Source organism: Oryza brachyantha, chromosome 12 (genome assembly GCF_000231095.2).
Source record: "Oryza brachyantha chromosome 12, ObraRS2, whole genome shotgun sequence".
In the NCBI taxonomy this organism is placed as follows: Eukaryota; Viridiplantae; Streptophyta; class Magnoliopsida; order Poales; family Poaceae; genus Oryza; species Oryza brachyantha.
Window position 1 is genome coordinate 16,562,710 of NC_023174.2, and position 23,558 is coordinate 16,586,267.

The 23,558-nt window shown below is 42.7% G+C and overlaps 4 protein-coding genes across 5 annotated transcripts; 1 reads left to right on the plus strand and 3 right to left on the minus strand.

Annotated features, from left to right (window-relative positions):
- Positions 1-691: 691 nt before the first annotated feature.
- On the minus strand, positions 692-2,468 carry LOC102703360 (protein PRY1-like). The gene is made up of 2 exons (XM_040529545.1): positions 1,229-2,468; positions 692-1,118 (listed from the first exon to the last, which is right to left on the minus strand). The coding sequence occupies exons 1-2, from the start codon at positions 2,428-2,430 to the stop codon at positions 773-775; spliced, it is 1,548 nt and encodes a 515-aa protein (XP_040385479.1). The 5' UTR covers positions 2,431-2,468; the 3' UTR covers positions 692-772.
- Positions 2,469-7,100: 4,632 nt separating this feature from the next.
- Positions 7,101-8,040, plus strand: LOC121055992 (transcription factor MYB30-like). The gene has a single exon (XM_040529546.1). The coding sequence runs from the start codon at positions 7,202-7,204 to the stop codon at positions 7,952-7,954; it is 753 nt and encodes a 250-aa protein (XP_040385480.1). The 5' UTR covers positions 7,101-7,201; the 3' UTR covers positions 7,955-8,040.
- Positions 8,041-9,877: 1,837 nt separating this feature from the next.
- On the minus strand, positions 9,878-15,398 carry LOC102710544 (CSC1-like protein RXW8). 2 transcript variants are annotated; one of them, XM_006664170.2, is made up of 11 exons: positions 15,253-15,398; positions 14,035-14,407; positions 13,687-13,833; positions 13,448-13,511; positions 13,150-13,359; positions 12,597-12,791; positions 12,204-12,502; positions 11,658-11,934; positions 11,225-11,500; positions 10,669-10,902; positions 9,878-10,537 (listed from the first exon to the last, which is right to left on the minus strand). In XM_006664170.2, exons 2-11 carry the CDS (start codon positions 14,313-14,315, stop codon positions 10,226-10,228), a joined length of 2,295 nt encoding a protein of 764 aa, XP_006664233.1. In that variant the 5' UTR covers positions 14,316-14,407; positions 15,253-15,398; the 3' UTR covers positions 9,878-10,225. The 2 variants fall into 2 exon arrangements, with proteins under 2 accessions (XP_006664233.1, XP_040385478.1); XM_040529544.1 differs by lacking the exon at positions 15,253-15,398 and adding an exon at positions 14,516-14,525.
- Positions 15,399-17,442: 2,044 nt separating this feature from the next.
- Positions 17,443-18,294, minus strand: LOC107305390 (short-chain dehydrogenase ptmH-like). Its single transcript, XM_040529894.1, has one exon. It carries the CDS (start codon positions 18,292-18,294, stop codon positions 17,443-17,445), a length of 852 nt encoding a protein of 283 aa, XP_040385828.1.
- Between the last annotated feature and the right edge of the window lie 5,264 nt (positions 18,295-23,558).

Consider the following 23,558-nt stretch of genomic DNA (forward strand, 5'->3'; position numbering starts at 1 on the left):
TATGTAAGGATATCTTTATATTCTCTTACATATTATTTAGATAGCTATAAAAAAATAAGATAGATTAATGTGTGATATATCATTACACAAATATGTAAAATGAAATTTGACTTCTATAAGTTAGAAAAAATATGACTATGAATATACGTAGAATAAGTAGAGTTTAATTTTTTTTGTTATAAGTTACATAGATCAAATTTGGTCGTGCATGCATGTATGTAAGTGTTGTATCACATATTAATCTATTTAATCAGTTTATTTTAATTTTTCTTAACTATTTGGGTTAAATGAAAAAGAGGGGACATTCTCTCCAGGAATTAGAATCCATTCCCGGAGGGTGCGATGAATGTATGATGTTTTAACATTTTCAGTTAGCTGATGAATAGAAGCTGGTTCTTTAAAAGGGATATCACATAATTAAAACATAATTAAGAAACAGGTTGATAATTTGTTTGTATAATTTTACAGCAAGGACTTACTTCCAATTGTATATTGTATGACAAACAAAATAAGGTAAAACAGTCATAGTAAATTAACAAATTAATTTGAGTCGTTGCATATATATATATATATATATATATATATATATATATATATATATATATATATATATATATATATATATATATATATATATATATATATATATATATATATATATATATATATATATATATATAGCATGGTTTGATGGAATGACAGTACGTGATTGATTAATAATAATTGACGATGATAGATATATATATATATATATATATAGGGTAATTTCGCCCTAGAAGGGCTTGACGTTCTCGTAGTTGCCGGGCGGCCAGTAGCTGCAGACCATGATGGTGTCGCCGGAGGAGCAGACGACGCGGCCGCAGCCGACGCCGGTGGTGTTCCTCCAGACGACGGCGGTGTAGTGGGCGCACTGCTTGCCGGCCTGGCAGCTGTTGGAGTTGTAGTCGTAGCTCTTCTTCTCGTTGCTCCAGTCGTCCACCGTCTTCTTCCACGTCCACTCCTTCCCCGTCCCGAACATCATGTTCTCCCCGTACGGCCCCGTCGAGTGCTCCAGCTTGCAGTCCCCTCGCCGCTTCTCCGCGTACTTCTGCGCGTACGTCGCCAGCGTCGCGTTCCACCTGCCATTATATATGCCATTCATTCATGCCTCACCTAGCTAGCTCGCTCGCTCGCCGCCGATGAGCCCGCCATTGATCCATGCGATGCTAGCTAGCTATAGGGAGCTTACTCGATCGGAGGCACCTTCTCCCTGTAGCGGAACACGTTGTGCTCCTTCACGATGTCGTTGATGGACTTCTCGTTCAGCCCATCCTTCGCCTCCTCCGCCGATGGTTTCGCCTTGCTGCTCGGACTGCTCGTCACCGGGGGATACGGCTTCGATGGAGACGTCGACACTTGTGCAGCCGGCGTCGCCGGCTTCGAAGGAGACGTCGACACTGCGGCTGGCGTCGCCGTCGCCGGGGCATACTGGTCGGAAGGCTGCTGCGACGACACTGCGGCTGGCGTCGCCGTCACCGGCCCCGGGGTATCCTCCTTGGGTGTCTGCGGCTGCGACGACACTGCGGCTGGCGTCGCCGTCGCCGGCGCCGGGGTATCCTCCTTGGGTGTCTGCGGCTGCGACGACACTGCGGCTGGCGTCTCCGTCGCCGGCGCCGGGGTATCCTCCTTGGGTGTCTGCGGCTGCGACGACACTGCGGCTGGCGTCGCCGTCGCCGGCGCCGGGGTATCCTCCTTGGGTGTCTGCGGCTGCGACGACACTGCGACTGGCGTCGCCGTCGCCGGGATATACTGCTTGGGAGGCTGCTGCGACGACGAGACTGCAGGTGTCACAGGAGCCGGCGTCTGGTGGGTGCCGGCCGAGACAGGCGGCGTGGGCACCGGCTTGGCGGCGGAGCGAGAGCGACGTGATTCGACGGCCGCGACGGTCGGCGGCTCCTGCGGCATCTGCGGCCGGGAGGAGTAGTAATCTACCTCGACCGCCTTCACCTTGGGTGGTACTGATCCACCCTTGTTCGACGGCAATGGCGACGTGACTGGCTTCACCTTGCGGTTGGAAGGAGCTGTTTCGTCCGGTATCCATGGCACCGCTTGATCAAATTGCCGGGCGCCATCCTTCTGCGGCTCTGGATCTATGAAAGCGACCTGCGGCAACGACTTCGCCGTGGCGCCGGTAAAACCGGTGACTAGGGCGGAGGCGGCTTCTTCCTGCTTCGAGACTGGCACTGGCAGTGGCTCTTCCGAAGCGGTCTGGGCGCCGGCGAGCGACGGATTCGACGACGCGACCCCAGCTGGTTCTACCGCCGGCCTCCGGAAAGGCTTCGGCGCTACAGTTGCTCCTCTGAGAGGCTCGTCGTCGTAAGCCGCGGCGAGATCGCCGGCACCGGAGAGGAGGAGCAGGACGGCAGCGATCACCGTGGCGTAGCGGCGCATCTTGTCCACCTCTGTTTTCTTTTAGGGGTTATTTTGCTCCAGCCTCCTCCGGCGTTTGCTATGAGAAGCTTTAATTTGAAGAGAGGCGATGCTAATTTTGGCGCGCACGCATGCATGCATGGATTTTGGTTGCTGGCGCGAACCTATTTTTGATGCGAGCCTCATGTCCACTACTTGTACGAAATGCACGAGTAATTTAACCTTTTACTTGTTTTTATTAAAAGATATACTGAATTTAGCTTCGCATCTCACAACAACTGCAACACCGGATGTCATCCATACACGATGGGTTAATGAAACTTTTCAACATATTAAACATAGACGTCCTGGTTGCCGCGCTTCTTCACCACGATTCGTACCAGTACCATCTCATGCCTGCCAGGATAAGCCGCCTCGATTTCGCACACCTCCGCACGGTCAGCCTCGTCGGCAAGCTCTTCCTCACCGGCGCAACTGCCGTCGACGTCACTGCCCAGAGAACACAACTCAGTTTCATGCGCCTCCCCACTAAGGGTTGCAAAACCATGATAATTATGCGTATCATAAAAGGGACAACTTCGGTACGTATTTGAGTAAATATTGCGCAAATTCAAAAAAAAATTAAAAGAAAACTTGCTAGAAAAATAAAAAAATTTCTACTGATAGCTATGTAACTCTTGAAGCTAGTGGTGAAGAATTTTTTTTTAAAAAAAACATGAATCAATCAAATGAGGTCACAAAGTAATTTGAGGTGAGCGGTGATTACGTGGGCGGAGGGAATCAGCACCGGGAGAGGCCGTCATCGGCTGCGAAGCAAGTGAAGGATGAAGGTGGAGCCGTAGGCGGCGAAGCAGGCAGAGAGTGGAGGCGGAGCGCATATATTTTCTCCGTCCTAAAAATAAGTTAATTTTTGTAGTTTTTGTATTTGTATATTTTTATTATTACTAGATGATAAAATATAGATAATTACTTTTTTAAATTTTTTTTAAATAAGACGAATAGTGAAACGTTAAATACAGACAGAAATAAAAGAAAAAATAAAGATATTGGCCTCGTTAATGGATCCCATCTAGGACGGTAGGCTGTCCTATATATAGAATTTCTGCCAGCCCACATTATTTCTGGCCCAATAGCGCATACCACGTACATTTTTACAAGAAAATGTTAGACCGTCAAGTTTACATACCTGCTTATATACATATGATTTTCAATTTAAAAATCATACGTGTATAATTTATTTTCCAACCAAATTTAAAAAATGTATGTGGGAAAATATTTACTCCTCCATGTCACTGTTTAAATTTACGTGGTATTTATTTTGGAGTTTATGTCAAGAGACTTGCCGTAAGTACTTGTTTTAACATACACGCATGCAGGTGGCAGTAATCTATCCACGTCTCAAAATACGATTGGAAACCCCATAAAAACAAAGGTACGTATCTGCTCGTAAACTGTATGCATATATAATTTGTCCATATATATGTGACGTGGCTAATTAGAGTACTGCAATGAATGACCAGTGCATACCTGGTTGGTGTGGAAATCGATCGAACAAAATTTGGGGCGGCATGACCGCAGCCGATACGTAACCTTGGCATAATTAATCAATATGCTACTGCCCCGTTTTATATAGCAAGATTGTTAAAAATTGTTAAAATTTATCAATCAATTAATGTATAATATATATATATATATATTTATTAGCATTTATATAAATCTAGCCAAGGCTATAAAGTTTTATATTGTGAAACGGAGGGAGTATTTGCCTGCTGTTAATTTGCCTTATGAAAATAAGTTGATTCAACTATGGATTTGTTTGAATACGTAGTAAGAAATACTCACTCCATATTATTAACAATATATATATATATATATATATATATATACATATTTATCGATAATACTATCCATTCCGTTCCATATTATAAATTGTTTATCGTAAGTCAAACTTATTAAACTTTAACTATTACGTAAAATAGTTAAACAATATTTTTAATCCAAAACAAATAAATTATAAAAAAAAATTAATAGCAGATTGAATAAAACTAATTTAGTACTATAAGATACTGCTATGTTTTTTATAAATTTGATTGAAACTGATATAAAGCTTCATTGGCTTATAATATAAACGGTGTAGTTATATCTCTGTCAAGAGTCACAAGGAGAGTTAAATAGAAACCTTTTCTGGTCGTAAACATGGATGCATGACTGTTTCCTGTCGGAACTTTTCGTCTATATTATATGGTGGCGGCTAAATTGTTTGGCCAGTGTAATATAATACTCTCGTCGTCTCAAATTTGAAACTATTTATATCACTCCACTTTTATTATAAAATGGAGCTACTTCTTCATCCATTTCCTATCTCAATCAATAGCACAACCATCATCCATTAATTAACTTCTTCACCTATATTTTTCTTTTATGCCAACTACAAATTTTCTCCAATCATTTATATTTACTTATTTAATATTCATACATATATAATTTTAGAAATACTTACATTTTAATACGCAATCAAGGATCGTGCATGCATGAATATAAAGTATAGTCCATATGCGTGTGGAAACAGGCTCCCTGGACTAATATAATATAGTCCGATGATTTAATTAATTGCTGGTACGAAAGAGTCAGGGTGAAGTGGTGCGTGATTAGGTTAGGATGACGTATCGATCGATGATCTGATGAATGCAATGTTTGAAAATTCGGTCAGTAGCTAGCTAACTCAAGTCTACATAGATGTAGCTTCCCCCTAACTTAACTAATTTACTACTGCTACTCTTTGTAGAGGGTGCAGGTCGATCTAAGCTAAACACAATTTGAGATGAATCTAATCCATATAAATTATCAGCTTCTTTGGAATTCATTAATGAATGTGTGCTTGGCCAGGCCATATATAATTTGTTGCTATAGAGAGAGTTAATTAGCTATAGGTAATTAATTAACACATGCACGTTGGTTTCCGACTAATCATGCAAATTTGAAGCACAGGAACATGACGAAGATCAAAACATATACTATATAGGAAAAACACTGTTGTATGACTTTTCAATTTCTATCATGAAGAAAATCTGTAGAAACTTTAAACGTTTGAATACAACACTGGAAAATCGTAACGTAGGATTGCATGAGACGAAGGATTAATTAAAACAACGAGGTATGACCTTATGTTTACTTTTTCTAAAATCTCTATGGAATTATACATTCCATGAGAGTTCTAAAGAAATTTATATGAATCAGTCTTGTTTCAAAAGGCTATCTTTGGAAATTCTCTCTATCTGATTGAATCCTCCAAAAGTTTCCTACGAATGAAACTGCAGGGCCTCACATGCATGGCCGAGAATTAGATTGAGTCACCTCGAAACTGGCCTTTGTTTAGTGATTAGTCCAAGGAAGAAATTAATTAACCATCATCTTGATGTAACCACTCGTATCAATTAAGCATATTATTTAGCTAGCTAGCTAGATAGCCTACTATTTAGCTGCATGAATATATTCTGCTCTCCATGTTCTTAAAAGACTTTATATTTATCTATCTCACATAAATCAATATATATATATAATTACAAAATTATAATGGCTTTCGCTTTTTAAAGTCCCAATGCATTTGTTTTTTTTATTTTTAAATTTCAATACATTTGTCTTTCACTTCATCAAATTCCAATATAACAATTGATTAAGATATAAGATATATATGAGATAAATGAAAAAAAATAAAATTATCATGAAACAGACAGACTTATTTAGTCAATCAAGACAACGATGGAGAGAAGAACATACTATAGCAGAAGTGGAGTATATCGGCTTGAACTTCGAAGCCGCCCAGCAGCCTAACAAGTGCCCTCAACAAGGAACAGAACAGCCGACCAATCTAATGACATTTATATTATTCAGAGCAGAGTACTGCCTCTACCTCATACAGAGTTCTTATTCTTACAACTACTTAAAATTTATCAAAGTGTTTACTTCAAGTTGTTATGGCAATGCATTCACTATTAACGGGCGTTGGCTAATAACCGAACGACAACACCCATATAAATGGCATTTCTTTCGTAGGATTCTGGGATTCGGACCGAAAGGTCCAAAAAAAATTCATCCATTTTGGTGAGGTCCAAGGCTGCGTTTTTTTAAGTAGATTTTTGTTAAATTTTGCCTTTTCTTCTCCGAGCACATTTCTTACAGGAGTAAATTTTTAACTTTGTAGTAATCTAATCGTTTATACTGACTATCGTAAAATAATATAATATTTCATCTTTCAACCTTCTTCGTCAATAAAAGAACACATCCAAAGACAACATTTCACTCCCATTTCGTCCGAATCTGTTTCGGATTCCTTTGGTTTAATTTGTATACGTATGTTTGGTTTGGTGTAGATGCTAGATTTTTTATTTGTTTATTTATCTTTTTCTTTTTTTAAAAAAAAAGCAGCACGTGGGTATATATATATATATATATATATATATATATATATATATATATATATATATATATATATATATATATATATATATATATATATATATATATATATCTGTCGCGGCATGAAAGGGACACTGCAGTCCAATCTACGAACACGCCTACCTACTTGCTTATTTATACCTCGATCAATCCAATCCATAATATATCAATCCAATCCATAATATATCAATCCAATTGTAGCTAATCATCGTTTGGAATTGAAAGTTGGAAAAATCTTCCAAACTGTTTGCTTTCTTCTTCAATTCTGAATATATATATACATATCATCGAGCAGCAGTAGGAGCAGTGAGCACAAGCAGGGTAGCGATCGCGATCGATGGGGAGGTCGCCGTGCTGCGACAAGGCGGCGGTGAAGCGCGGGCCATGGACGGCGGAGGAGGACGCGCGTCTCCGGTCGTACATCCAGCAGCACGGCACCGGCGGCAACTGGATCGCGCTGCCGCGCAAGGTCGGCCTGCGCCGCTGTGGCAAGAGTTGCCGCCTCCGCTGGCTCAACTACCTCCGCCCCGACATCCGCCACGGCGGCTTCTCCGCCGACGAGGACCGCCTCATCTGCGCCCTCCACGCCGCCATCGGCAGCAGGTGGTCCGTCATCGCCGCGCACCTCCCCGGCCGGACCGACAACGACGTCAAGAACTACTGGAACACCCGGCTCAAGAAGAGGCTCCTCGCCGCCGGCAAGCCGCATGGAGGAGGTGATCATTATCCGCAACTCCCTCACGCCGCCACCACCAGCCAGCTGTACGTTACCAGCAGCGCCGGCGTGCACGTCGGAGTTGGAGCCGGAGGAAGCAGTGTCAGTACTACGACAAGTGCCACCAGCGTCGCGAGCCACGGCTACGACGACGTCTTCGCCGCCGGTCTGTCGTCGACGACGGCAACTGCTACACCCTACTCGATGGCGGAGACGGAGCTCGACGGGATATTCCGTTCAACCGGCACGAGCGGCGGCGGCGGCGGCGATCGCTCATCGACAGCTCATGGTCATAGCACCAGCACGGACGCGCTGATGATGAACTGGTGCAACCAAAACCAGCAGCAGCTTGACTTTGGGTTGCCTTACTGGTGATAATAATAAATAAATAATGCATCCATGAATCGTACATTTGCAGACACGAGATGTCAATTATGTTTTCTTACAATTGATTGGTAAATTTGTAATACATACACATATATATACATATTCATATGCATCTTAAATTTATATGTCCAACAAGCTTAACTAATCCTTAATAATGGAGTAAGTAATAAAAGGATAATGTTAATAGATGGTTTAATATGCACATGGTTGAATGAAATAATTAAATATGCGTATAGTATGCATCTATAGGTCCAAACTGTGAAATAAAACGAACTATGACAAGTGCATTGTGTATGTTGGTTAATTCTCCTTAAACTGAAGGTGTTGTGACATCCATTTCTCTGAAGTTAATTGTACAGTAGTTTTTAGATAATTTATCGGAGGTCACAGATGAGCTATAGGTCTATAACTAATAAGCCATAAAGCACATATAAGAAAAAAATATATAATTGCATTATCTGGTTTAAAAGCTAATGTTGAAAAATAAGTTGAAATTAAAAAAACTCATGCCTGAAATATTATTTAAAAGGATAATGGTAAAATTTAGTATAACTTTCAGCTGACTAGAGTGTAGTATTACAGTATCGCTACGGAAATACGGTGATCGTTACAGTGCTCGCTAGCTGATGTGGTTGACTCGTTGCATCTTGCAAGTTTTTTTTCTGCAACACACGCAACTTTGTACGTACGAACGTACTTTGATCTATTGACTATGGAGAGATCAAACCATCAGAAAATTGATTTGCCGCATCCCGCATCTTCTCTGATACGAAATACTAATATTTACTCGTTACACTTTTTTTCCATTTTTATCTCATGTACTAATATAAATCTAAAAAGAATAGAATGTTATTTACTTCACCCAACCTCAATACATGCAACTTCTACTTTTTTGAGCTGCAACGTATTTATTCCTACCTTAGTAAACTCTGATACATTACTCACTCTAAAGATAAAGCTTTTGTAGAACAAATAAAAAGGCAAAAAAATTGAAATCTTAGTTGAATAGAGGTAGTAGTAGTTTGAGAATTCATGTACTACCTCCGTTTAATAAAAAAAATCACTTTTAGTTTACCTTATTTGTTTAACAAAACTCTATTTCTTAAGTAATTGTTGCATTAAAGTTTCATACAGTAGGGACAAATACATTAAAATTTGAAAAGGTATGAACAAATGCATTATGGTTTTAAAAAGGAAGGTAATTCTAGAATTTACGATCATATTAATGTAGAGTAATTTTATAGTCCTTGAAAAGATATCTCCTAGTATCTAGATACCAAGAGGTATAAGTACCCTATAAAATTGCTCATTAATGTATAAGATAAGCTAAAAGAGGCATTTTTATGACGGAGGAAGTAAGCAACAAGTAGTCCAAGTACTGCGTAGCTATGACGAGAGATGATGAGGTGTGTCTCACCAAGGACCTGGTGGCACCATTTGACAGCATCACAAGCTGAATGAACAAGACCTGGAAGCTACTACTCATCACTACCCTGTCCAGAAATTCTAGTGTAGAGATCACCGCTGACGCCAACAGGATCTGTCATCCTTTACACTTGGAAAGTTGAAGGCCGGTCGATCCATTGAAAATTGGAGGACATTTTCGAGACTTGTTGCCGCGGTTGAAACGTAATCTGCTGACGAGCATTTCGTTCAAATACCGCGGGAGCTGCTGCCTGGTGAGAAAAAAAAAAAACAAGCTGCAGGCCGTCTGACCTAGCTAATCCAAAGTCAAGTACAGGATGGAATACAAGGTCACAGATATTGTTTACAAACCATATCGTCTATTGACTAAATTGCAGCAGAAAAAAACACCAACCAAACTTTGCACAACGGCTACAAAGCAGCCTGCAAATGTTCTGCTTATGTTACAGATCCACTCTTAAAAAACATTTATTTCAGGGAGGCAGCAAAAAGTTTTATGCACTGGCTTAAAGATGCACTACCACTCTTTATTCCTTTCGAGAAACAGTAGAGCTTAAAGATATATACTACTATAGTAAAAAGAATTATCACAAAATAGTGAAACATAGATTTCATGTAAAAAGAATTACTGACCACTACAACAATATATGCATGGCTAAGGCGCCAATATACTAACTAGCATGTCCTGGAGTCACTAACTCAGAAATCAAACGGATCAAAACACCAAAATTGCACTCCAGGTATCATGATGCTATCTCAATGTATGTGGCTGTACATTTTCATGGCCGAACAGGCAACAGATGAAGGGGGTTAGTGGTTAGATATTATCCTATCCTATTCTGATAAACCTCTTTTCTGCAATCTGACAAGGAAAGTAATTGACCTCACAGCATGCCGCAGACGGCTAACTGGGAGTCCGTTCAGTGTTGGGTGAGATAACTCCACTTTGGGTTCCTCCTCACATGTTTCTTTTCCGTTCGACTTACCAGAGCTACACCCTTGATCCTCATCCCTGCCAACAATCTGAATTTTCTCCAAGGATACATCTTCAGAGTCATGGAACTGGCAATAGGCAGAATGAAGCCGACGGTGAATTTCATCCATTCTTCCTGACCGCTCGTCTTCCCTGTCCATGTCAATTAAATCCTGTACAATCAGAATGCAGTAGTCAATAATCCGCATGCAAAAGATTCAACAGTAACCACAACGATAAATTATAGACCATGGTTATTTTCTACTGGTTCATCACTATACAATATGATGGAAATAATACTAACCTGTGCTGGGGAAGTTTTGAATAATGGGAGAAGTCGGTTTCTGCAATACTGATTGAATAGCAGAGTAAGGATGATAAGAGGTACAGTGAAGCCTGCAGCTACTGGCGATTCTTTAAGGCCAAATACACCAAGGCAGATAATCTGGGTGAGCACGAGAGAGAATATCACTGTGTTGTGTGCGATTGGCCAGTACAACCCCCCTGTGTCATATCTTGTGCGGTAAACATTGAGCAACTGAAAATAAACACAAACAGAATATCATTAGCGTGGGAAACAATAGGATTCATGAACGAAGCCAAGAAATAGGAAATGCTATTTCACCAAACATTTTTTACAAGAACATGCAATTTTGTTTCCAACTTTTATTGCAGGATAGTCCAAGCTACTAGACAAATATAACGGCGCAATAAGGTTCATGTCAAAGACGTTCACCCATGGTTGCAACTTGCAACATAGTAATGGTAATTGATGAAAATATTTATATTTACGCTAAAAACATGTTATAAACATATAATACTCCAAGTAGAAACACAGAATACCATCTCTAGTTTCTCACCTGATTGCGGTACACAACATAACCAAGGAAGAAGTACACTAGTAGAAAGGGTAAGATCAAAGGTGCCAGTACAGAACATGTGAAGCCCAGTAGTCCGAATAGCATTACTTTTGGCACTTCTGTGTGATAAGGGAATGAGGGAACAAACTCTGTGTCTTCTCTCATTCGTAAAATATATTTCCTCAGAAAGTTCCATATCAAACCAAATAATTGCATAACTTCAGATGATAAACTGGCCCATCCTGAAGTTAGAACATAGGTGATAAAGAATGTAGCCTGAAAAAAAATATGGAATTGCAGAGAGAAGTTAGAAGAAAAAAACTAAAGGACAAAAACAGTATCTTCTTGCGTGTAACAAGGCTTTTGTTATGAATTCCAAACTATTTATCTTTTCTGCAGCACTAAGACAAAAAGGTTCTCAGACAATATTTACCTGACCAGGTATAGCTTTAGCAAGCTGGACAGGGATGTCCTTTGGGCTTGATAACACATTCAATTGGCTTATGACAGTACCAGATAGTACATTTACAAAGAATACGTTCCAAACAGTGAAGTAAAGCACTTTACAGCAAGCACTCCTCTTCCTTTCACTGTGAGATATAGGTCCCTCTAATGTAGAAAATAATATCATTATCGGTGCAACTGTGTATAGAAATATTTGCAGTATGACACTGGGAAGGTACCCAGTTACAAGCTGGCTCATGTATCTCCTGCACATGAAAGAGTAGTCAATAGTTGCTGCATAAAAATGAATGGAAGCCCATATGTCGAATATTGCCTCAACAACACAAGAGCAAAAGAAACATCAATTGTTCCTTCCTTTAGGCATTCAAATCAACTAATCATTCTAATCATAAGAGCCGGGTCTCACCTACTTCTTTAAACTTTACATGAGTTGTGATTCATGCTACCAATAGTTAGATATGAAGATGAACTTTATACTAGCAAGAAAGATATTGGTTTTAACTTATAGACTTACTTCTCCAATATCCCCTTTAGGAAAGGAAGCTTCTGCTGCAACTGCTCTAGCTGAGATAGTCCTTGTATAAATGTCACTGGTATCAGAAACAAGAACATAAAAACAATTGAACCTAGGAGGGTAGCTATTCGGCGAATCCAAAGCTGCTTATAAGGTAGCCAAAGATTTGACCAATAGACATCATCTGGTTCTGGAGCTAGATCAGTAACCCATTTCATAGGGTTAGATGTTTGAAGTATTTCTGAGGCAACAAGGGCAGCATATCGAGTTCTGAAATATACAAAAGCAGCTGCACATTCCTGGTACAGTTCAACAGTTAAAGTTATTGATTTATACTGACTTATTGATGAACTTAGTAAAAGAGCTAATATTTGTAAGCTTACAGGTTCAAACCTGATCATCTAATTTAAAGCTGGAATCTTGAAGGTCAGATTTCCCCTGATTCTGCTCAAGCCCAGTTGGCAACAGCTGGAAAGAATTAGATGAAGCTCCACACAGACAACACCGGTATGAAATTGCTTTACAGCTCTGATCAACAGTAGCATCCGTAAAATGTTTGAACTTCTTGTATGCCCTCTTTGCACCGGTCTGTCAGAGTATGACTAGATTCATTACACAATAACAAGAAAATGAAATAAAAAAATGTAAACAAAAGCCATGCATTCAATTCAATGAACTGGAGGTTGATTTACCACATCACAGGAACTAGGAAAAGGCAGAAATGAGAATCAAGTTAATTGGAAGATGTGAAATTATCATAAAGTTTTGCTTGTTTCCCAAAGTGATTATCCAAGTATAAGATAGTAGCCTCAAAATTAAAAACACTAAATGACAACAGCTATCAAGGGCATACTTTTAAAGTTTCCAATAAATCAATAAGCAACATTCTTCCACTAAAAAGTGTTTAGAAATTTTTGTATGGCCCACCCTTTCGAGTATAGCTTACCATTATCTTCTGAACTTTTCCAACTTTGTAGACAACTTGATGGAACAAGTAGCTTGATGCATGGTACTTGGTGAAGAAATCATCAACAGCGTTACTGCATGATTCTTTGGTTGCCTTTGGTATTCCACGAACAAGGACAGTAAAATGGCTTGGATTGGGCATTGCACAAGTAAGATGACGGAGCCTCAGCCTAGCAATGTGCTTGTACTCCTAAATTTCCAGACAAATGCTATCAAATCTGTTCCTCAATATGAGGAAAGATAAAGATTTCAGTAGGTCATAAGGGAAAAGGACTTACAAGATATAGGAGAATGCAAGCTACTCCTGATATTATGTACAGGGCTACACAATGGACCCAAAGCCTGCAATGCAGCCAGAATATAAATCATATGTTCCGTAAACAATATTGCACGTGTTTAAAACATAATCAATTTGGGAACTGTGGGAATAAATGCGAATAGTCAAGGGGCGTAAATGCCATGTTGACCATTGGTTGAACTACCCTATAATAAAGCGAGAATATGTTTCTTAGCTCACCATCTTGATCTAACTTCCACATTCCCAATTGTAAAGATATCCAATGACTCTGAAGGGATCCGAACATGATGTATATCTTGCCCAAAGTAATTCAGGGGTAGAATTCCAAACACACACAGAAGGGCAGCTAAGGAAAAGATGCGTATGCTGTCAAAAAAAAAAAACAAATGCATTAGCATGTAAATTTGGGTATTGAGGTCAACAGTAAGGAATAGAAAACATTTTAAATATAAGACAGGTACAATGCATTACAACAAGCCAGAAACTAAAGTTCAATACAGCTCCAACTTTTTTCTCCTACTGGAACCAACATAGTATATAGCAAATGATACAGGGAAGTAAAAATACCTGAATACTAGAATTCTATTGAAAACAACAGCATCCAGCCCAGCAGCAGCCAAGATCTCTTCCTCAGTACACTGCAGGGCTTTTACTATCCAGCCAGTTGATGGTACAAATCTCTCCAAGATAAAAGCCTCTCGGAGACGATTATGCTCCTGAGCAATCCTCCTCCCAAAGTAAACCCTGACATTAGCTGGCTGTTTTCTCAGAACAGAATAGAGCGATAGAAAAAGCACACAAAGGCCAATGTTGATGCCAGCAGAGGTAAGAAGTCCGCTGATTTTCATTCCTCCCTAGCAATTGTGATGTGCCAGAAGACAGCTTATATCATCTAAATAGAAACACAAGCATCGTCCTTGGTACTCAGTGGCCGCAACACCTGCAAGAAGGCATAATTATAGCACAATAAAGCTTACAGGTATAAATGGTCGCAAACTCGAGAATCACCATGAAGACACACACAGAACAAAGCAACAGATAACAGCACCATGTCACTGCCAGTTTGTATGCCTGAAAACCAATCCCATCATGAGCAAATGTGCATCCCAAACAAGTATGACAAGGTAAAACAGGTTTGAGAAGGAAGCCAATCCCTCAGCGAGGAACCTTAGGCTAAAAGTAGTAGTAGCATCCAGCATACTCCAGATGTAATGCCATGTGCCCAAATTTGGCGTGCTTATATTGTACTCTACTACTAGTAATTACAGAAAAAAAAATTAAAATAAAAACAAGGGGATGGTAGAGGCGTCAACATCATTGGCTGCAAGCCTGCAACTGGACGAATCCAAGCTGTCTGAGCAAGGGTGGGGGTTCGATTCGATTCGACAGTTGGAATCGGGTTTTGCGTGTGAGCATGAGCATCACCACAGCACACAACGGAAAGCGGAGGAGTGGCTGCAACCAACTAACTACACAAAGGTAACATAGTAATAATCGAAGAACAAAGGTAACAAGTCCGGAAATCGAAGAACAGACGCATTATTATCTATATATCACTCGAACTCCTTACAGCGAACTGCCCCCAAATCTGTCTGGAAGCAACATTATTGGTGTAACGAACTAAATCGAGGAGCGAAAGGGGTGGGGTTACTACTTCCTTGCCCTCCAAATCTACACCGCGCCGCCATTAATCAATCCGCATAGAATGAGAAGAGAGGAACACAACCAAAAAGTAACCAAACCAAGTAGAAGAAGCATGGGACCGAAGCGAAGAAAGAAGATTACCTCGGCCTCGGCTAGACGAGCGAGCAATGGCGAGGAGGAGGAGGAGGAGATGCGGATTGGACTGGAAGCAGAGGAGATTAGGGAAGGAAGGAGGAAGGGATTCTCCTCTCCTCTCCTCTTCCTTCGCTTTTTGATTTTGGTTTTGGTTTTCGAGGGAGGGGAGAGTGAATGGGAAACCCACGAGCTCTTTTTCTTTTTATTAAATAAATCAATTACTCTGCCTCTCTCTCCTTTTTTTTCTCTTAAAGGAAAAGGGGATTAATTAATTAGATTAGTGGATTTGAAATTAAATTTGAGGAGGAGATGATGCGGTGGCGGACACGTAGGCGCAACGCCTTGGCTACCAACCAGACGCATTATTCGCATCAGATCGAAATACCAGGATTTGATTTCTGTTTATCCACATTAAGTCCCTTGGAAGTTAAGTAGTAGTAGTATATTATTATTGCATCTTCAATTTTGTTTGTTTTAAGATTTGATTCGACCTTTGGGGAGCCTTGGACGCCATGCATGCGTGTGAAATCTCACAATTTACTTGATGTAGAAAGATTGATTTCCTTCATCAAGCTATATCTACTTGTAGGAACTAGGAACCGATCGATTGCTTCATGTGAAAAGTCCTGCCCAAAAATATTATTGTTTTGTTATAAAAAAACAGTTTCAAAGAGGCTAATTAATCGCCTAATAATTAGCATACGGTACAACACATAAAGTACGTGGCACCTTTGCAAACCCCTCTGTTAGAGCATGTTGAACATTAGAGTTCATTGTGGTATCTATCTTAAGCTACGTCAGCAACAAAAGTCTATTTTAAAATGATACGTATAAAGGTAGAGTAAGATGTGGTCTTTTCATTAATGCAATAAAATATTTTTTATTAAGCTAGTTTTCTTTTTATACATTTCCATAGAAGAAAGTTTCCTTTAATAAATGCTAAGAGTCGACTCTAACCTCCTTCCCTCTCTTTTCTCTATGTCATCTAATTTACTTACGTGGCGATTGAGAGAGTCAGGTAATAGACAAGGTGCTCTTATTACAACCGTTTTCAAATGGCAGGTGACCTAATCCAACACCAATCGATCAAGCCGACCAAAATAATGACATATTTTTCATGATTTTCTTCGTCATTAGCTAGATGCATGGGACAAGAGAATTCAGTTGACACGTGAGATTACCCTCTGTATGTTTGGTTTTTTATGAAAAAATTAAACAATCTATTTGCAAATAAAAAATAATTTGTGAATAAAAAATTTATATGTATTTTTAGCGATATAAAATTTAATACCAACAAATAAAGTTTGTTGTAAAAGCCTACTCTATCCGTTTCATAATATAATATATTTAACTTTTTTGCTTGTAATGTTTGACCATTTGTCTTATAAAAAAATTTTCTTAAAATAACTCTAATTTTAAGTTTATAAATTTAAATTTTAGATTTTAAGTATAAGAAGAAAAGGATGGGATGATAAAATCCTTCCATATACAATACGCTATATGTACGGATCGATGAATCGTTGCGTCATCCAAAGAAAAAGAAAAGATTATTTAGAAAATTCGGTATAGAGCTGTCTGTCCCTTAATAATAATAAATACAGTGATGCATGAGAAAGATCCACCACATACTTCACATGCATGCTGCCTACCACCCAGCCTAGCATACCCCTCATCGTCCAACGAGTCTGTTTGGGAAGTTTTTCCTAACTATAGCTTTTTCTAGAAGCTACCTCAAACGGTCCACAGCTTCTTAAAAAATTGACTAAGAATTTAGAATCTGGAGAAGTTGTGTTTATTAGCTTTTCCAGATTCTCAGAAACTGGCTACCAATCAGCTGCTTCTCAGAATCTAAAGCTCTCCAAACAGACCCAACCCAACACAACACAACACAGCATCATCCACGAGTAATTAAATTTAACAACACGGCATGCAAAATGTTCTAGAAAATTTATTATCAGGTCTCAATCACTAGCCTAATTGTCCTTTTTTCCCCATTTTTTGAGATAGAAAATTTATTATCAGGTCTCAATCACTAGACCAATAAATTAGTTCAGCCCATTTCCTGATGGGTTGGGCTGCAACTAAAACGGGCCGCACGTAAGCGGCAATCCAGCTCTGGTCCAACGCAGGGGCCCACGATCGCGAAATCAAAACGGCCCAGTAAGCCAGCCCAACTAGCACGCAAGTTGAATAAGTCTAGCGCATCATCTTGGCGAGGCCGAATCGGTTGGCGAAGAAGGCGTCGCGCGCCCACAGCGGCGCCGCCGCCAGCGCGGCGAACAGCGCCGTCATGCTCCCGTACACGATCTCCCGCGGAGGACGGGGGCTCATCACCCGCCGCGCCACGTGCCTTGCGAACACGCCGGCGTCGGTCGCGCTCCCGGCCTGCGACGCCCGCGCCCGCTCCGCGATCGCCGCCGCGAACTCCCCGTACAGCCGCCACTCCTGCCCGGCGAGGTGCGCCGTGTTGGCGTGGCCCAGCCCGGAGCGCACAGCGCCGGGGACGACCTTGACCACGTGCACCCCGAACGGGCGCAGCTCCAGCCGCAGCGCGTCCGTCGCCGCGTGCACCGCCGCCTTGGACGCGCAGTACGGCCCCGCCCACGGCGTCGCCGCGGTGCCCACCACGCTGCCCACGTTCACCACGCGGCCCGACCGCCGTGACGCCATGTGCGGCGCCACGGCGCGCACCGTCCGGAGCTGCCCGAGGAAGTTGACGTCCATGGCGCGGCGCACGGCCTCGCCGCGGAGCTCCGCGAGCGGGCCCGTGCAGCCGATGCCGGCGTTGTTGACCAGCACGTCGACGCGGCCGTGGTCGGCGAGCACGCGCGCCACGGTAGCGGCCACGCTGTCGTCGGAGGTGACGTCGAGCGGGAGCTGGTCGGCGTCGAGGCCGGCGAGGTCCGGGACGCGGTCGGGGACGTCTGTGGCGACAACGCGGCAGCCGAGGGAGGAGAAGGCCTGGCAGTACTCATAGCCGATGCCGCCTTTGGCGCAGCCGGTGACAAGCACCACCGGCTTCTCGTCGTCCACTGCGTTGGGCGCCATGGCTGGATGGAGTGTGTGCAAGTGCAAATGCAAATATATATGCAATGCAAAGAAATTTATGAAGTTTTGTTGGTGATTGGGGTGTCCGTCTGCGATGGGATATGCAAGGGGGATATGCGTGTGCTCGTGGCCTCTTTCGTTTGGAATCATATCCATTACCTTCTTTCCCTGGCTGGCTGAGCTCTATCTATCTAACCGCCGGAGGAGAAGGCCTGCCAGTACACTACACTACTCGTAGCGCAGCGCGTTGGGCGCCATGGCTGGAGCTGGAGGGTTATTCTTTCGTTTTCTTTTATCGAGAATTTTTTATATGCTGGTAAATTATAAAATGGCTGTTGTATATATGGTATTGATATATGCTTTGTTCTATTTACGGCTGCATGACATGACTGGGTTTTTTGTTTCCTTTAGGCAATGGGATCCTGAACATGCAGCTCAAAATACAAGAGATCAGCTGTCACGCCCAAAAATTCCTCACGAATTTCTAAACTTAATTGTGTATTAAAATCTCTGTCCAGGACCAGCCAGGGTATAAAAAAGACAATGTTGATTACATAACCATCGTTCTTAGAAACAACTGAAAATAACACTTATTCTAACGAAAATGCAGCGGAAAAAAAGGTAGACTAGCTCCAGCGGGTACGGCTCCAGTCCACAGGCAAAGCTTCGACGGCAGACCAGCTCACTCCTGAGAGTCACCTCTATCGGATTCCACTTCTAACTCTGGAGGGAGAAATTGGGCAAGGCTGAGTACAAACCACCGTACTCAACAAGTAGCACGGAAAAGAGGGTAATAAGTGATGCATAAGGATCATCAAGGACAAGTTAGGGTTAGTTGCAATAAAGCAGCATTTAAAATAAAAAAAGAGATTAAACCGAATAAAGGTAATTAAATACATTAAAGGATAAGTAAATAACAGTTGTAAAATACCACAACACTGTCCAACGTTACACCACGTTGCAACAGGCCCAACCACTACTCAACGTTACACCATGTTATGGTAGTCCCAAGTGAAAACCAGTTTACCCAGGTCATTAAAGGTTCACTAATCACAGTGAAGCTGGGAGTCCGCCCGTAACCGTGGACACGGCTATTCGAATAGATTATACTCTGATCAGAGGTGTACTACTGTACCCACAAGACACGACTTCACTACACTTGAACGTGCGCCGACATACCACCATGGCATACCGGAAAGGAGACCGTGATAGGACCCGTCACATAACCCTCCCTATTTAATCGCACTGCACTTCAGGTTTCACCCCCTCCTTTACACCAAGTCGGGCAATCCCCTCTTGTGCCTTAGTAGATCCGAAAGCAGCAGAGGCTTTCGTTACACCATGATTGCCCGTCCATACTCCATCACGCCTACCCTTGCCTTGGTACGTTAAATAGTTCGAAGCCATGCTCCAGATTCCACCTTACCCATTCGGCATGTGGTTAGCACTTAATTATTTTCAGGGTTTCCCGTGAACCGGTCCTTAATTGCCATAGGTGCGACTTTCAAACCGTGCACCCACAGCCCACCATTAGTCATATTTTAGTTGCCACTTACTCGAACCGGGTAATGAATCATTATTACAGCTATTCAGAGGTAATCATGATTATTAAATGATCCCATGAGCTAGTTGATCTAAGCATGGCTAAGCATTAACCTAGGCCTAACTCTAGTCAAGTTACCCCTGGTCTAGCACGAATAAAGCTGGATAATCAACGGCATAATAATAAGGATTACTCGAGAAATAAATACAGTAAATACTTTAATTAAAACAATGCATATTTGAAGAAATAAAGCGGAGAATTTGTAATAATAGGTTCAATATGATCAAAGATGAGTGCCACTTGCCTTGCTCTGGCCCCTGGGGTACTTCGGCGACGATCTTGAAGTAAACCGGCTCTTCGGTGGCATCCGAATCTAACCGACAAAGCACAAAATTAAATAAAACAGACACAAACTCTACTGAAAACAGTAAAAGAAAGTATTTTTAATGGATTCTTGACAATTTTATGAATTTAATAAAATTTGAATAGGCCTAAACAGAGACTAGATGAATTACTTATGAATTTACAAGTTTTTTGGGTTTTTTTTAACTAAACAGAAAAGTCCTAAATCAATTATTGCGCAATTAATAGGGCTGTTGACGTCAGCGAGGAGAGAGGAGGCGCGCCGACAGGTGGGGTCCACCTGTCGATGAGGGAGAGAGGGGAGGAGAGGCTGACGGGTGGGCCCGAGGGGAGAGAGAGGGAGAGAGCGGTGGGTCGGCCGACCAGTGGGCCCGGCCGAAAGGGAGAGAGGGAGGGGCTGGTGGGTGGGACCCGCCAGCCGGTGAGAAGGAAACAGAGAGGGGAGGAGAGCGTGGCCGGCGGTGAGCGACTCGAGCGGCACGGTGGTGGCGGTGACAGCGCGATTCGGCGGTGATCGGCGATGCGAGGGCGACAACGGCGACGGCGACAGTCGGTGGCGGGAGGGCGACGACGACGACGACGATGGCCGGCGCAAGGCGACGGGCGACAGCGCATGGTGCCGAGGGCGACGGCGACAGCGCATGGGAGGGAGAGACAACGGCGGTGACAGCAGCGGCAGCTTGGCGACCGCACGGCGATGGCGACGTCGGGCGGAGATGCGGCGACGAGCGCCGGCAGCGCAGGGCACCCGGCGACGACGCGGGTGCGAGGGGACCCGGCGGCGACGGAGGACGGCAGCAAATCGGCGAGGAGGAGGGACGGGTGACGGCGAACGGAGCAGAGGCGGCGATGACCGGGGCGCGGACAACGGCGCGTTGCTGACGACGTCAAGCGCGGCGGCGAAGAGGGCGAGGAGGTGACGAGGGCGCTCGGGTGTCCTTCGGCGGCGACGGGGGTGGCGGAAGGTCGGCAAGACGGCGGGACACGGGGTGATGGCCGGCGACGAGGGTGGCGAGGCGCAAGCGGCGAGATCGACTGCGGCGGCGGAGGAAGACAGCGCGGTGGCGGTTCGGGCGAACGGGAAAAGGGTGGCGGCGGCGCTCGTGCGAGGGGGTTTTAAAGGGGGAGAGACGTCGGCTAGGGCGGGACGGCCGTTGGGGAGGAGACCGAGTCGGCATCGGCCGGATTTGGCGGCGGCGGTTGCGGGCGGCGGGCGGAGTCTGGCTCGATGGCGAGGAGGACTCGGCGCGGCCGGTGCAGGGAGGCGCGGCGGACTTCAGCGGCGCGGGCGAGCGGGCGCGGAGGCTGGGCCGAGGCAGCCCGGCCGGGAGGAGGGGAGGGCGCGCGGGAGAGGGGCAGCCGGGAGGGAGGTGGGCCGGCTAGGCTGGGCCGGCCTGGGAAGGAGGAGAGGAAAAAGAAAAAAGAAAAAGAAAAGGAAGGGGAGGCAAATTGGACTTCGACCCAATTTGGGAAGGAAGGGAAAAGAAAGAAAAAAAGGAGGGAAAAAAGAAAAGCTCCACTTTTGCCGAGTTTTAAATTAATTTGTTTGGCCAAATTTTATACTTCTTCAATTTGAGTTTAAATCTAGTTAATCGATTTTGCGAATCTCGATTTAATTAAATTAATTTTTTAGAGGGATTTTTCCTGAGTTGATTAAGTCAATTATTACTTACGAATTTCTTTTACGAATTTATGCTTGGGATAAACTCCGGGTGTGACAACAACTCACTCCTTCTTATGGTCCCCTCCCTCCATGGCTCTATCTAGGGCTGAAAACGGAGAGGATAGTTTCTGTCCGCTCCGGAAAAAACGAATACGGAGGTAGCTCGAAGCGGATATTTTCCGGATAATTCGGATATGGATACAAATACAAATACAGTATGGCAGTTTCCGACGGATACGGATATTCCGACGGATATCCGAAGATTGTAATGAGCAGATATCCGCGAACACCTAAAATCAGTTTAGTCCATTTGATTTCAGGTCTGGCCCATCAACCAGTTTACTGCAAAACTGCTTTAGTGCTATTAGAATATCAGTATTTGTTAAACTCATTATGTGCTATGTGGTGAACTTATGTCACTTGTCTATTACACGTGAAATTAAATGTAACGTGTTTAATCTACGATAAGCCCTAGAATGATAACTATTTTTATTAAGTTAGCTATATATATATGGTGTTATTTGTCTTTTATGAACGGTTTGAGTGGTTTGTATGTTCCGAGAAATATTTATTGTCGTATTCGTGTTCGACTACATCCAATCCTTATTCGTATTCACGATAATTCGTATTTGTTTCCGTATCCGAGATATTCATATCCGTTTACATATCCGCCTAAAAATATAAAAACAAATACGATACGTGTGTTATTCGTCTGTATTCGTTTCGTTTTCAGCCCTAGCTCTATCTATTACTCCAGTCTACTACTTCTTAAGGACGATACGATTAGCTAGGAGAATATATAAATTTCAAGACGAGGCCGAATCGTATCGAACCCAATAATCGAGGAATACATACCCAAATCAAATCGTATTCGTTGCTGCTGGTTAACTGATCGAGGTCGAGGGAGGAGAAGGCCTGCCATTACTCACTCAGTACGATTAAGAGTGAGTGAAAACATTACGGTGACTTTCAGGAAAAAGGAATTCAAACTCTGCACAAAAATAAATTTCAGCTTTGGAGCGAAGTTTGATAGTACTACACTGCTTCTGTTTACTGATATTCTCATAATCCTGTTTAGGCCCATTGTTTTGTTTGGCCTCTGCTTCTGAAAGATTGAAACGGTGACTGTGTGCCTTGAAGCTTCAAGCCAGATGCAAACCCAACGTGCCTTAAGCTTATAATATCACGTAGCTTCAGCTAAGTTTTCTCCACTAAAACATACATCGATGAGCAAATATAACAAGTCTTCTGAAAATAAAGAATAACTTATTCCTCCTGGAGGCTGGAGCTATCGAGATTGAGCATATGTCCATATCTATCTGTAGGTAGGGTTGGTAAGCTGACTTAAGCATACCCAGGTTATAACAGAATTCGATTGCTCTAAGAAGATATTAGTAGTAGTTACTTGCACTGTTGGACTAACCGGCTGATGCTCATATGCTTAATCACCATGTATTAAAACGTCTAAACAGCGGCAGAATGAGCAAAAAAAAAGAAAGAAAAAGAACCATTGTGTTTCTTTCCGTTGGATTGCCAACAGCAGCAATCAAACGAAAGGACACACGCTAGATGCAACTCTAACTCTGTAAGTTTCTGTAGAGTGACATATGAATCACATTACTCTGACTAATTCAGAGACGTGCAAACGTACTAGGATTAGGGGCGGCTGCAAATCAAAACCGTCTGAGCCGTAGT